This window comes from Gouania willdenowi, chromosome 13 (assembly GCF_900634775.1).
Source record: "Gouania willdenowi chromosome 13, fGouWil2.1, whole genome shotgun sequence".
Classification (NCBI taxonomy): domain Eukaryota; kingdom Metazoa; phylum Chordata; class Actinopteri; order Blenniiformes; family Gobiesocidae; genus Gouania; species Gouania willdenowi.
In genome coordinates this window covers 16,461,852-16,477,873 of record NC_041056.1, presented here as the reverse complement: position 1 = coordinate 16,477,873, position 16,022 = coordinate 16,461,852, and the positions used below count along the sequence as shown (strand labels likewise).

The 16,022-nt window shown below is 38.0% G+C and overlaps 1 protein-coding gene across 1 annotated transcript; it reads left to right on the top strand.

The window, feature by feature from the left end:
* The first annotated feature begins 3,517 nt into the window (after positions 1-3,517).
* tmprss13a (transmembrane serine protease 13a) lies at positions 3,518-15,926 on the top strand. Its single transcript, XM_028464845.1, has 13 exons — positions 3,518-3,648; positions 9,817-9,991; positions 10,102-10,209; positions 10,525-10,689; positions 10,941-11,067; positions 11,229-11,324; positions 11,422-11,465; positions 12,717-12,879; positions 13,000-13,172; positions 14,996-15,094; positions 15,300-15,442; positions 15,546-15,698; positions 15,786-15,926. Exons 1-13 carry the CDS (start codon positions 3,631-3,633, stop codon positions 15,798-15,800), a joined length of 1,479 nt encoding a protein of 492 aa, XP_028320646.1. The 5' UTR covers positions 3,518-3,630; the 3' UTR covers positions 15,801-15,926.
* The last annotated feature ends 96 nt before the right edge of the window (positions 15,927-16,022 follow it).

The window sequence follows — 16,022 nt, the reverse complement described above, 5'->3', positions numbered from 1 at the left end:
TCATTGTTCAGGCTATGTGTTGCTCCCTCCGAGTTCAATCAAGGCTCAACTTACTTCGTTTGCATTAAACAGCCATTTATTAACACGTCTTTACATGTCGCATTCCATGCCGTCAGAACTATGAAAATAAAATACAAACTTTAATTAACTAATGAAAAAACACACACATATTACACATTTCACAAATAAAATACCTCATTGGCCGCATCAACTCCAAGGGAATAACTGAATTCTTCTTAAATGACAACCTTTATTGTCGTTTTATCCACATCTCTCAGACACCTTGTGCTGCTCTGGAGTGCCACAGCTACATATTTTTCCCAGCAACACAACAAAGCGGAACAAAAAATAAGCTCTCCCCCTGAATCTCTCTGTAACATGAATGTGTAAATATGAAATGTACCACTAAACTGAATATGAAAACTACTAACCGCCCTTTATGATAAAAACTCTGATGGCAGCTACACTATAGGTAGCTGGACAAACTCCAAAGTGATTCTTGCATTACAATCAGCACAGTGACAGGCAACTATTTTCTTTTCATTTCAAAAACCTAAATCCCTCAAATAAGATAAATTGGACTTTTGTGAAGTGAATTAGTGCATCAGGAATTAACCAGGGCGGTATTTCATCAAAGTGTTCTTAGTAAAGCCTGGCCTATGGTTTAAACCTGGTTTACCCAAGCCGTCCTTGACCACGCTGGCTTTTCCCATTCCTTCAAACTCTTCTCAGCTTGGAGCTTCCCAGCTGAGCCGATCAGCTGACGGTGTTGAGCTTAAAGCTGTTATCCTGAGTTTCTGAGAAACAACTCAATGTCCCGCCCTAAAGAGCCTCACTTCCTCCCACTGCCTCTGCCAATCTACCAGAAGTCACGCCTCTACTTTTCTGCACGCGTATTGCGGATTTACCTGTTTGCTGTTGTGAAGCGTGGCCTTGTTTCCGTACACAGTTCCGCATTCACTTTGATTGACAGTCTCAAAAACAGGAAGTCAAAGCCTATTGGCTGGGCGCACACGGCGATCGTTCCCATTTGAATAGGTGTCTATAGAACAAAGGCAGGACTTATATATATTAATGTACATAAATGACCACCGGCAGTAGACCATAGTAAAAGAATGATACATAAACATAGATTTCTCAGAAACTCCGGATATCAGCTTTAAGTGCTCGTCCCACGAGATCGATCACAGATTTAATGACTAGAGGTGTCATGGCGCATGCGCTGCAGCTTTTACTCTGATTAAACAGCCAATAGAAACCACCGCTGAGACCAACAGGATGTGACATCATCTGTTACTGAGCAGTGAGAATATATTAAAAGGGTTTTTGTGGTTTGATCATCTTAAAAGTAGTAAAGGGTTAAAGTTGGTGTTATTTAGTCAATTTATCACAGCGAACAACTAAAGCATTGTTCGCTTATCAAACACACTGGTCATGTGAGCTGTACCTCACAATTCAATATATCATTTATGAGACTTGTGAGTGTTTGATGAATAGTTTGATGAAATCAGCACGAAAACATTCATTTCAAATAAAAAGAGGGATCAGCTCAGTGGTGCTGTGTGACGCTGGATGTCACGTCCAAAAGTGAAGATGCGATGCAGGAGAGCAGCGCGTACAGGAGGTGGAAACACAAGTGTTTCCATGTTTATGTTATTGTTCATATAATTATACTGTTGCTGGTTTATTTTACTTTTTTTTGCACCACCCACCAAGTAAAATGCCTTGTTTTGTCTAAAAACTGGCAGTAAAACTGATTCTGATTCTGATCAAGTGTTCTTGGTGTCTTTTCTGTGAATGAGCAAAGAATGAATACAACACCGCCCTCTAGTGGTAACAATGACTGCACAACTAAAATAAATAAATAAAATGTGATTTTAGCTGTGCTGTTTTATATACTGTATGTCCAAGATAAAACTACTGCTTGCTTGCTCACATTCTGGGATACTAGTACAAAAGTCAAAGTAACATAGAGCCAATCTAGCAGGATTGGCAGAAATAATAATGCAGGTACGTATCAGGGGAGTATGTGAAATACTGAGAGAACATAAAGGGAGACAGGAGAACAATGAGGATTTTCTGATCATGGGCCTGGAGTAGATAAGAACATCTATGAAACATGTTCTCAAGTAACAGCAGAGGAGAAAACAAAAAAACTGTGTAAGAGGAGGAGCTGCAAAATGGATGTTGGAAGCATGTTGAATGAGAATGTAAAAACTGTAAAGATGTTAAAAACAACGTTTGTCTTGCAAATATTCCAAAATGTGCAGAAAGATGTACCAAATGATTATAGTTGGACAAAAAAAGTCCCAAATTAATTTTAGAAATTTAGAAAACATTTAGAAAAAAGTTCAAATTCTAGTTATATATATATATATATTTATTTATTTTTAAATAAAAACTTGTTAAGCAAAGTTCATGCACAGATAGATTTTTTGAAGAATGTCATGACGATGACATGATTTGATTTACATTTTGGATTGGCATAACTTTTCACTCTGTTTTACATAATTTGTATTTGCAGTGGCAATTTTTGCACTTTAAATACGAACATTTGGAGTTATTTATGTTATTTGACTTTAACTCTGCACATACCTACCTACTTAATCTGGGACATTTTTAACTCAACAGGAATATTATATATATATATATATATATATATATATATATATATATATAGTGTTTTTCAAATTGGGGTGCGTGTGCCCCTAGGGGTACGCAATGGCTTTACGGGGGTACTTGAGAGTGAGAGATTGTAAAAAATTACAAATGAAAGCATTGAAAATATGGGGTTATATAATGTTTATTTTTGGTTAAAAATGATAATCATACAAAAAAATTTACCAGTAACACACAGAACAACAACAAAGACACACTAAATGAGAGAAAATACACAAAATCACTACAAGATACACAAAAATAACAGAGAAACATAGAAAACGACATAAGAAACTTAACCACATGACAACAAAAACACACACAATTAGAGAAAAATATACAGAATAATAAAAGGAACTGAAAAAACAACAACAAAATACACAAAATGACACTAAAAACACACACAATGATGAAATAATCTTGATTAGAACATGAACTGTAAATACAAGAGTCGGTCTTGGCGTGAGATGACAATAGAAATAAATCTATTCAGGAGGCACTAAATACTGTTTCATTCTAGTTATTTACATAATGAGATTCTGTAAAATGTGTGTTATCACTCGTTCTTTCTATCATCATACTCTATAGTTGATTTTTCCACAGAATTCTGAGCACAATGTGTTAGACAAGGGGCACCTGAGCCAAGAAAACATCGAGAATCACTGGTCTACCGTATCGTATCGTGAACTTTGTCTATCATCTCAACGCTGATAATTTGACAGTCCTCCTAAAGCCAGAACCGGTTGGGTGACTTCATACAAGAAGTTGTGTAGACACACCTTTAAAAGTCTGACGGTGGTTACATGTGGGAGGGCTTAGGCTAAAAGGAGGAGGAGGAACGATTTACCTGTGAATGTTTGGCTGAAGTTCAGTGATAAACCGTGTGGGAGCTTAGAGGCTGTTTCCCAGCGTAGAGACTACCTAACCTGGATGTGACTAAGCTCCGCCCACTTGCTCTCAGCTGTGAGTCCAATGGCAAAGCCTGACCCGGTAAGTTCTGTGTGTTTTCCCAGCTAATCAACCATTTCCTCTTCCATAATATATCCATAGTTTCTCTTTTTAGCTTTCTCAGTCAAGACTCAGCTTTTACTGGTTATCTTCTTTGTGATTTGTGTTGTTTTTTTGTTTTTGTTTTCTTTTGGAAGTGAGTGTTGCTTCACAGAGAGTAGGGATTTCCATGTTGATGACAGTATGACTCAGTTTCTGTGAAGAATCCATTTCAGGCTTTCCTGTTTAAATGAAATAGTTTTTTTTTTTTTTTTTTTTTCCTCCTTGAGATTAACAAATGGGAAACATTTACCAGCCCATACAAGCTTCTGTAATTATTTAGAAATTTGTATTGTTATTATTATTCAACTGTTCAAATTTTTTAAAAATGATGCTTCGAATGGAGAATTTTTATTATCATTTGTTTAAATATTTTCACTGTAACCTGTAAATTATTCACAGGGATCATTTTTGATCGATGAACAGTATTCTAATATGCTCACATAATTTATTCAACACTAAAGGGCACTCCAATCTCCCACAAGTTATTAACTTTATATTGTGCTGTATGATTAATGTGACACTGTGAAATGTTGGGGCCTGATCTTTTGAGTTTCCAGTATTTTTCCATTATTATGGCTATTTGTGGACTATGATCATGTCGGCTCCATTGGAAACGCTGATGATTGCATCCCTTCACCTACTGGTGCTAAGCTGTCTTACCAGGATGGATGCTGCCCTCGGGCGTTTTTTTGAAACCTGATCAGGAAGCTTTGGAAATGGTCTTATGATGTGTTTTTGTCAATGAGTCCACAAGCAGCTTATTCACAGCCATCGTGACAGGTTAACACTTTTGGTTTAAAAGCTGCACTCTGAGATAGAGCTATTACTGTTTGACAACGACTAAAACAATTCAGGGAATTTGTGCTACTTGTTGTCTGTCTTCGCTTTACATATGTTTATAATGTACACTAAATGCTTTCTGCAGTTATCCACAGGTGGATTTCTTTTTAATATTAATTGTAGGGGTGTCCCAATCCGATATCGATATCAGATATCGGATTTTATCGGACTGCATTTAAAATCTCCAATATATATTATATTTATTCAATTGTAGAATACTGTAGATATTATGTTGAAGGTTAAAATGTATGTAACCAATTGGTTAATAATAAATGGGTCAGTTTTTCTTATACTGTACCTACTGTTGCTGACTATTGTTCTCTGTTTGAGTAACATCACTACAAAATAAGTAATAAAAGTATGTATGATTCATGCTGATATCGATACTGATATTGGCTGCAATATCGGTATCGTATTGGAAGTGAAAAAGTTGTATCGGGACATCACTAATAAATTGATATATGTTGTTACTCTGAAAATGAAAAGCTGCATTCAAAACGAATCCTACAATTTTAAAAGGGCAGCTCGTCATCTCTTCTGTGTTGCTTTTGAATGATAAATAGAATCACTAACCTAAAGCTGCTTAACCAGGTAAATGACATTTTTGAAACTGCACCTGTCTTTCCACAAGCCAAAGTGTACATATTGTACATAGTGTTTACGTCTTGTACGTGTGTGATCCACAAGTGAAAGTGTACATAGTGCTTATGCCTTGTATTATTTAATTCTATTGCATTTTTTCAACATCTAAATTTCTTATCTCATAAACAGATCAGAACAAAAATGGCTTGAAGCGAATCAATTGCGCTTTGAACGTATTTCTATCGAAATGTTTTTTTGGGCAGGAGCCTTGTAACTATTGTGAAATCTCATCCTGTGAGACTTTGCAGCAGGAAGATGGACGCTCCAAACCTCCTTATAACACTCTGTATTCCATTGTTGTTTCACGTCTAATGTGCCAGTAATAATTTTTAATTATGACGCTAAGAAATGTCCCGGTCTTCTCTTCTGTCACGTACCGTCACATGTTTTCTCGGACAGAAGTGGTCATGTGACCAAGTACCTCACGTCATGTGACCATGTACGTCACGTTCTGTGACGTGTATTTGCGGAAAAAGTGTTACACATTTTAATATTGAAATGTGGTAAATTCCTCCTTATGAAAGCGTAAAAACGATATTTGAGGTTTTTTTTCCATTGCCAGTTTTATTGCGCTATTTAGATTTTGCGCATTTCCAAGGGTAATGGAAACACAGCTACTGTCTTGTCTTGCAAAAAACACAAGAAATCCCAGTAGGAATTAAGTAAAAACATTTCACTTCGGCACCGTCTTCGCATTTCGGGACTCCATAGCGCGAAACTTTTCAGGAGTTTGATCTCACATGATCATTTGGCAACAACCCGTTTGTTTATGGTGGAAACAAAAACTCTTGAGCTGCATATTCTACCCTTGATAGTTGTTTGTGAGTAAATCCCTATTGGAGGATTTATAACAACAACTTTTGGATGACATGCAGGTATATTTTTAACAATGTGGGTTATGTGGTCAAGCAGCTTTAACCCTAGTCACGAGCATTTGAATCCAAGCTGTTGACTTTAGGAACAGGTTTGTTCAGATTACTGATCAGAGTAGATGCTGTATAGTTTTCTACACCTCCTTATCCAGTAAAAGGGTGGCAGGGCACTAAGGGCAGTGTTGGAGCTAATACCAGTTGAGATTCATTGATCGAACCTCAGTTCATTATAGGTCAAACAAACAGACAGAAAAGCATCGGTCCAACAGCAGGTCTCAAAGTATGAACCCCACACTGTGGGGGACTTCTACATTCCCCAAAGTAGAGCTCATAAGGACTAGCAAATAGTCCTATTAAGATAATAGCACTACCATTCACTTTTTATAATTGCCATCTGTAATGTATTTTGTTGATTTCTGTATAATGTAATTCTCATTACAAAGAAAAAAAGCTTACCAAGTTAAATTGTCATGTGAATGATGAGCAGAAAGTCTGTTCAAACAGGTTCTGTAGCATTACATTCTGACAATGTAAATGTCTTAAGTTTCCACTGGCTGTGAGATAGCTGAGCACTATCACAAGCATGCAGGAACTGTTGGCCTAGTCCAGGCAATATGAAGTAACCATTATTTTTATTGTTGTGAAGAGTGATACAAAAACACTCGATTTGGAACAAGTGGTGAATGCGTCTATACTGGCTAACGATAGACCAATCGGCAACCTTACATTCATGGCCAAGATCATCGAGAAGGTGGTCTTCAACCAACTGAGTCAATTCTTCACGTTCAGCAAAATATTTGATACATTTTTTTCTCATCACAGCACAGAAACTGCTCTTATCAAAGTGATCAATGACATAAGGTTGAACACTGAGGAAAAGTGTCTGTTTTCATTTTATTGGATCTAAATGCTGCATTTGACACTGTAGATCGTACAATTTTGTTGCACAGATTGCAAACATGGGTTGGACTAAATGGAAAAGTAATGCAATGGTTTAAGTCATACTTGGAGGAGCGAAGTTATTTTGGAAGCATTGGAAACTTTGAATCTGACAGATTACCAATGTCCTGTGGGGTTCCTCAGGGCTCCTTTTTTTGGACCCCTTCTGTTTAGCCTTTATATGCTTCCTTTAGGACAAATTTTACAGAACTGTAAGGTTGATTATCAGAGCTACGCAGATGACACACAACTATATCTATCACTGAACCCAGATGACTATGGTCCCATTGAGGTGTTGTGTGACTGAAAACTTCCTTCAACTAAATCAAGACAAGATGGAGGTGATTGTCTTTGGTAACAAGGAAAAGAGGACTGCTATCAGCGAGTATCTTGAGTCTTGATCTCTAAAAGCTAAAGACCAAGTCAAAAACCTTGGTGTTCTGATTGACTCAGATTTGACATTCAGCAGTCAGACCAAATCTATTACAAAAACAGCCTAAAGAACATTTCCAGAGTGAAAGGTTTAATGACTAAGAAAGATCAGGAGAAACTGGTCCATGCTTTTATCTCCAGCAGACTGAACTATTGTAATGGTCTTCTGACAAGAATCCCCCAAAAGAGCATCAAACAGCTACAGCTGCTTCAGAACGCTGCAGCTCGGGTCTTAACCAGAACAAAGAGGTCAGAACACATTACTCCAGTTTTAAAGTCTTTACACTGGCTCCCAGTCAGCCTCAGAATAGACTTTAAAGTTCTGCTGCTGGTGTATAAATCTGTGAATGGGTTTGGTCCAGAATACATCAGTGAGATGTTAGTCAGGTATGAACCCAGCAGGTTTCTCAGATCTATGAACACAGGTCAGATAGTGGAGCCCAGAGTTCACAGTAAACATGGTGATGCTGCTTTTAGTTGTTATGCTGCAGAGAAGTAGAACAAACTGCCAGCAGAGCTGAAGTCAGCATCTAATGTGAACAATTTTAAATCAAAGTTAAAGGCACTTTTTTTCGCTACTGCATATGATTGAGAGAGAGATTTTTGGTCATGTTGTTGATGATATTTGTTGATGATTTTAAATGTTTTTACTGATGGTTTTAAATGTTTTGTTGCTTACTTTAATGTTCTTATTGATTTTGAGCTGTTGTCTGTTGCACTTTTTGATTATGTAAAGCACATTGAGGTGCCTTGTGTATGAAATGCGCAATACAAATAAACCTGCCTTGCCTTGCCTTATCTTAAGACATTAAAAAATAGGTACTGTATTTGTACTTTCATAGGACACTTGTAAATGTTTTATATCATAAAGACAAAGGCAGGTTTGTTTGGTTGCAAAGATATAAGGTGAAACGTCACACCACCTTTACCCTCCCTATAACAAACAAATTAGATGCAAACCAGCAATGAGTAAATCATTTGGTTGCCTTCATACAAAGCCAACACGTTGCTCTGATTTTCATTAGAACCTTCTCATTTTAATTTTTATATCTATTTGTACTGCTGAGTTAAGCTACATATCACATGTTTGATCAAGGGTGGTATTAATTGCACAAAATGATCAGATGCAACACAAAGTCTTGCATGCCGTAAAAAGTAACCACTGACCTAAATGACGTCTTTGATCCAAATGGAGCTGTCCTGCTCACTCAACCTAAACACAGGTGAGCTAAAATTCCCTCTCCGTCACTAGAAGTTAAACATTGTCAGGTGAATCAGAGGCTTTCTTTACTCTTTGCAAATAACTAACATTACTAGGCATCCCAAATTTAATCATTAATCAGGGCTATAGGTTGAAACTAATTTTACTGCACGATGGATATTTTTTATTATATTTTATTACTGTCACCAGCCCTCCCTAAAAGGAGGGGTAAGCTGAACTTTAGTGGGAAGAAAATTGTAAAAAAAAAAAAAAAAAAAAGAAAGAAAAAGAGGGCAGTGGGAAATAAAAGGGATAAAGGAATTAGGGAGGACATGACAAAGAGGGATGAGAGAGGCCTTTTTGGTTGAGCTGTTGGTGTAGTGTTTTGCTACTATTATGTTCAGATACCACAAAGAGTGAACAGAAGGAATAGATGTGTGCCTCTAAGTGTGACAGAGGTACTTGCCGATAGCAAACATTTATAAGTAATGTCCAAACAAAAGCTGTCCCAAAGCTCCAGGAACGCCTGTATCTCCATATCAGTGCATGTAAGAGCCGCTATTAGAGGCCAGCGCACCACCTAGGACCCACCAGACCAGCTTGGCAGGTGGCCCCCGAGGGGATCCGAGGAAGCCTGTAACACCCCCATAGAAACCGCCCCACCCCGCAGAGGCCTCACAGACCTCAGGCCTCACAGAGATACTTGCCCAACCAGGAAGAGACTGTGTCTGCACTCACTTTTATCATGAGTCATTCACAATGACTTCATTCTTCCAGATGACCTTCGTGGTAGTAACCCTTTCAGTCCAAACCTTAGTATCTGTATTCATTCTTAGCCGTTACCACTTGGGCTAAAATGACAACAATCTAAATATTGATGAAATCCTTTTTCAACAGAGAAGATATTGCAGATAGAAACATTAGGAATAAAGATTTTCTTTTACTAGCTTCCAGGGTAGAACATTTGCATACTAGGTCGTTATTCTGGTTTCTACTATAAATACAGGATAACAATTGCTTGTGTGGATTAAATACAATCCTTTATTTCCGTGGCAGATGTGATTATCTTTACATTTTCCAATTTATTATTATTAAAAAAAAAAAAAACTTTTGATTTTACCTCTCATTTGCTGCTGAAATGAACTATATTAACTTGCCCCTTTCTTTATCATTCTCTCCTAGAACTCACCTCCCCCTCCTTACTACACACTTGATTTACACACCCAGCCCCCCCTCAAGTCTTATGAGGAGGTTGTGTACGGCTATAAACCCGACCAGAAACCCCAGTCCCACCCAAATTACATTCCACAGTATCCACCAACTGTGGTTGGTCCACAAGTGACACAGCCCAACATACGTGAGTAAAATCCTTTATCTGACAATAATTACAAACACTGCTGGGGATATTTCGGGTCTGATAATTAAACTTTAAAGTTGACTGCATGTTTATGTTTTTTCTGTACCCAGCTCACCAAAAGAGAAATCGATGCCGTCAGAATAATGCCCAGTGGTATGGTGGTGCCCTGGCAGCCCTGGCCTTACTTACCTTGTTAGGACTTGCGATCTGGCTTGGAAGTATGCTGCCATTTATTTATGTATTATTATGGGCTAAACAGAAAATATGTTGAGACTTACTCATGAGTTTTGATGGTTACTGGGCTTCAATTCCCTGTCTTTTAAGTAATGTCACACAAAAGGGAGAGTTTTTTTTTTTTTTCACCGAAATACATGAGCTTAGCCATGTTGAGTAGTATTTTCTATGGCCATGCATATGTTGTTAGTCATTTAAGCCTGTATTATTTTCGATGATAGCATTTGGACTTTTTGCAAAAGTAACAATATAATATACATAGGCCAATGAAACTCTCATAATTCTATCCTCAATCACAGTTCGTTATGGCACTAGGGGAACAGTGGCCATCATCTATTTTGAGGAGAGTGAGGATCAGGGAAGCGAGAGCGCTCCTTTGCCTGACTTTGACACATGTTCCAACAATACTGTTCAATGTGATGCAATAAGGGACTGCAGCTTGAGCTCAGACGAAGCAAATTGTGGTGAGTAAACATGTAGAAATCTCAGATATTCTACCAATCCAAATACTATCAACATTTCAAACAAATCGAAAGGCATTTCATGATGAGCTGAAATTAATGAACTGCTTTATAAGCCTTAAGAATTATGTTTTAGTCAGCATAGAGCCAAGCACTGTTTTATTAAAGCTTTTACTAAATGCAGTTATTGTTTGCAGGTAGAATTGACCACTGACATCACAGTGTAGCATGTTTCTTTTTTGTGTTATCTCCAGTGAGGTTCGGTAGGAACTTTGGTCTGCAGGTCAAAACAGCTCAAGATGGTCGTTTCCTCCCAGTTTGTTACCAAGGCTGGAATCAGAGCTATGCCGATCAACTTTGTGCTCAACTAGGATTTGGAAAGTAAATAAACCATGCCTTTTAATCTGTTCACTTTTAGAACTAAACAAATAAAATGTTTTTATCTGAGCTTCTGTGTCGAATGCTGCAAAAAGAGTGAATTACTGTATGTATGTGCAATTTTACCTTTTCAACCTCCTAATCACCTCTCTGCCTATTTCCAGGTCTTTTGTTAGTAAAGTAATTGTTTCCCAGGAGACAACTGGTTTAACACTGACGGGTGAACCATCTTCTCTGATCCAGGGTTCGGTAAACGTCAGGTGTGTATCTGTACGTGTGAAATCTATTTGTAGACATTGACATTGGTGTCGTTGTGTGTTGACTTGTTTTTTTTCTCTTGATTGTGGCATTGCACAGTTCTTCCTGTCCAAACCAGCAGACGGTCTCCCTGCAGTGTGTTGGTAAAAGTCTCCATCTGTTCCTTCAATCATGTGTCATACACAAAGCTCGTCTGCTTTCTATGTTAGTCCTTCTCTTACCCATACAGGCTGCATCTGCAGGGTAACAGGGGAACAACCCTCAATATCAGACAATTTCCTGTTTAGAAATCTTTCAAAATCTGAACTTTATCCAAAAAAAACATCCGCACATCCTGCTAATGTTTTTTCCTTTCAAATTTTCCTTGTAATACTAAAAAACAATAAAATAAATAAATAAACTAATATTAAATCTCTGATATATGCTGTGGGTAGAGGTAAACTGGCCATCTGGCATACCGGGCACTGTCCCTGTGGGCCGGTCCGGTACGCTACATTTTTTTGTTTGTTTTTTTCGACGAGTGAGTAAAGGCAGATGTGTTAACAGGTGGCCAATTATGGTCCAAAAGTGGCAAAAACGTGGCAAGAAAAGATTGAAAAGCGACTAAAATGTGCCAAAAGCAGTCAAGAGTGGCCAAAAAATGGGCAAATAAAGAGGACCCAGGTGGTATGTAATGACAAATAGTAGCTTAAATGTGCAAAATGTGGCAAACATTAGTGAAAAAGGGCAAAAATGTGGAACAAATAAAGGCAAAATGAAGGGGGAAAAAGGAAACAAGTGGTGATTATTGGGCAAAAGTTAGCTTGTTTTGATGAAAAGTGGCCCAAAAAATTAAAAAAAGGACAAAAATGTAATTAAAATGTCAAATTGAACTAACGAAAATAGGGGGAATGAAAGGGTGTTTATTGGCAAAAGGAAGCTGAAATCTGAAAAAAGTGTTTGAACTTTTTGAAAAGGGGCAAAAATAGGACAAAAGAAGTTGCAAAATGGCCAAAGAAAATAGGTAAAAAGAGGTTAAAAAGTTTCCACCTTTTAAGGTTTTCTAGGGGAATAATAATTAAAATTAAGACATAAAAAGACACATGTTGAGCATTATTGACTTAATAATGGCTTCTACATGGTGTCTACTGATTATGTATTGGGCTGTTCTGGATAGAAAAGGCCAGGGCTGAATTTATGTCCCAGTCTCCACCCCTAGCTGTGGGTAAAAAAGCACAAAATATGAGCATTATTGAACAACGGGAAAATCTCTTGCTTTCTCTTTCTATGTGCATATATGACCTTCTACCCATCAGATAGCATTCGCTCTCGCTCAACACTAGGCAGACCAGTTGGCACTTATTTGACAGATTTTGTAAAGATGCGCTTTAAATTGCATTGTCTCTGATTCCCAGACTGCGGTAGGCAGCAGTCCACATCTCGGATCATCGGGGGCAACAAAGCTGAAGCAGGACAGTGGCCTTGGCAGGTGACGCTACACTTTAGGGGTTCCCACGTCTGTGGAGGAGTATTGATCTCTTCAGATTATGTGGTGACGGCCGCCCACTGTTTCCCAAGGTAACTTATACAAAACATGGTTTATTGTAAGGCGTGCCCTTAGTTATGAATTAAAAGATTCAATGATAAGATGCTATGGCTTCCTCTACACACTAAAGCTTTCTTTCTTTGTCCTAAAAGTGACTCGTCTCTCTCTGTTGATAACTGGAGAGTGTATGGTGGAGTGGTGTCTCTTGATGCACTTCCTGAGCCATATTATGTCAAGAAGATCCTAATCAGCGAGCAGTACAACAGCCAGACTAATGACCATGATGTTGCTCTTCTCAAACTTACTTCTTCAGTTACTTTTGACGGTGAGTCATTTTAACGATATGTTTGACAGTTCAGATCTGAGCATGTGTTCCAATGGGACCAGTTTGCTTTGAGAACATTTTTTTTGTTCTCGTCATGAGGACAAAGTGGCATATTTTATTTTCAGTTGCAGTGAAATGCTTTAGTGCTTCTGCTTCATAACTTTTAGGACATGTTAAACATTTTTAGGCTGGGTTACCGGACTCCAAACACCACTCACTTTGTTGTTGTTGTTTTTCCTCTTCTTCTTCTTGTTGTGTACACTAGTTAAAATCGCTACTCCTCTGTTATTCGTGAACGGATTGGGCTGAAATTTGGTAGGTATAATCTATGGATGTGTACGCATAGACGCTCAGAGCCCGATTTTCGATTTGGGGCCCCAAAAGAAAAAAAACAAAACAAAAGTCGATTTCTTATTTATTTGCTAGTCAAATATTACGACGGTTGATGGTACCGAATCATTGGCACATACCAATATATAAATGGGGTCCATTACCCCGTACGTGTCACGGGGCGTCAGCAAATGCCTACTCCTTCGTTAGTTCTCGTTAGATCAGAGTGCAGTTTGGTATGAATACTCTATGAATTAATATGATGAGCCTTTTTTTTTAAATGGGGCCCGGGGGCCCACCCCCCATTTCTGGTCATTTTCCAAATTTATGGGAACATAGTGTGTGATATGTCGTTTCAAAGGTAATTCAACGTAGATAACAATTATGCCTCACACAATTTCATTAGGGGCCCGAGAGTCCCGGGGACCCACCCACCTTTTTTTGGCAATTTCCATTAAAGTCGTCTTCTTATTTATTTGTTAGTCAAATATTATTATTAATATAACAGTTGGTGGTACCGAATCATTGACGCATACCAATATATGAATGGGGCCCATTACTCCGTATGTGCCAGGGGGGCCAGGGGGCCCCATTTTTCAAATGAGATGTCCACTGTTAACGCTCGTTGAATCGGGCTGTAATTTGACATGGATATTCTATGAGCGGATGTCAAGAGCCTCTCAGAGACCTTTTTTTACTCTGTGAAACCGAGTCATTTGACTCAATTCTCAGAAACGCGGAGACGTTCCGCAGGCCCAGCCGTAGTTCATCAGAACTTGTATAAAATAGCGCGTTAAAGAAATGACAATGCCCCTTTGTTGTGTTACAATATGATGCCTCTTATCCTAATAATAATGCTCTATTGCCGTGTTTCCCAAACTTTATTGCCCCATGTACCCCTTAGCTCATGTTATACATTATTTATTTGATTCTGAAGTCTCGTCTAAACTCTTTCCTGTGTCTCGTCCAACATTAACCTTGAATTTAGGCATTTTTTATTAATTTATTTCTGATTTTGTTTTGCTCGTTTTAGAATTTGAACTTCACCTTTTGGTGCATTTTAAAGAGTTGTGCCACACATTCCTATTGATCAATGAAAATGTCTGTGTGCATGTAAAAAAAAAAAAAAAAAATCTATAATGTTAAAAAATAAACTGACAAGTATATCTGTGTACCCCACGTATACACGTACCCCAGTTTGGGAACCACTGCTCTATGGCTAAACATTTAAGATTAAGATAAATGCAATAAGTCAGGATAAGATATGCTAAATATAGTCACTCTAAAGTAGTCAGGACATTTAAAGGGAAAGTGAAACACTCCAGAAAGTTTCACTTCTAAATTTGGGTCTTTCTGGTGTTAAAATTTTCTCATCCCATTGTCTAAATGTGTGCCCAACTTCCTGCGTTGCTGTTTCAGTATGACTTTCATTTTTAGCACAAAGTGTTCCTGGTGTGTGGCATGACTTCATCATTCTGTTTTTGTTAATACAGACAAAGTTCAACCTGCATGTCTGCCATTAACTGGCCAGACATTTGCTCCGGGAATGCAATGCTGGACCTCAGGTTTTGGAACTACTGACGCAAATCAAGGCAAGGACTAAAACCTACCAGTCGTGACAAATTGTTTGGTGCAGTTTTAAATCAAAGCACATTTATTATTCTTTGACAGGTTTTAGAAATGACATATAATGATGACATTATGATCTGCTACAATAGTAATTATTTGTAAAAAAAAAAAATTCTATTAATTCCTATTTCTATTAATTTCTAATTACTTTTTTATATTCAAAATTAGCCGTTGCCTCCAGTGATCTGTTTGAGGTGACTGTGGACATCATCGATTCAAGAGAGTGCAACAGTCCAAAATCGTATAGCGGTCAAGTGACCAAGAACATGCTCTGTGCAGGAAAGATGGAAGGTGGCAAAGACTCCTGTCAGGTATAAGCTGGATATTTGTTTTCCATTTGCCTGTGAAATATTCATGGTTTATGAAGCATTGGTCTGAAAGCAATGAAAATAATGTTGAACTGTATCTTGTCAGGGCGACAGTGGTGGGCCGTTGGTGTGTGAGGGAGAAAACCGATGGTTTCTGGCAGGGATCACCAGCTGGGGTTCTGGCTGTGGCCTCAAAAACAAGCCTGGTGTTTATACCAAAGTCAGTAGTGTTCTCCCCTGGATTTCTAGCACCATGCAGGTACATGATCAGCATCAGTGAGAGTTTCACATTTAAAGCAGATTAATCACTTTTTTTTTTTTTACCGTATTCTTTGCTTTTTTGCAGCGAGAAGAATTTTGATCTCACCAAATCGTTTGCTGGTGTTTCCTTATGAAGTCGTCTGCACTAGGGAGCATTTTTGTGAGATGGAGTGATCTGAAAAAAAAAAAAAAAAAACAATGAATGAGTGATTATTAAGAAAGTATTGGGAAGTTAGCAGCATCAAAAAAAAATATGAATTGAAGCCATACTTGTACTATTACCTGTTAGGTTTTTTGTTTGTTTTTGTTTTTTTTAAACAAT

Coding starts and splice junctions, on each gene's coding strand:
- tmprss13a (XM_028464845.1), top strand. Junction 10,210..10,524: donor ACTTGCGATCTGGCTTGGAA/GTATGCTGCCAT, acceptor CCTCAATCACAG/TTCGTTATGGCACTAGGGGA. Junction 10,690..10,940: donor CTCAGACGAAGCAAATTGTG/GTGAGTAAACAT, acceptor TGTTATCTCCAG/TGAGGTTCGGTAGGAACTTT.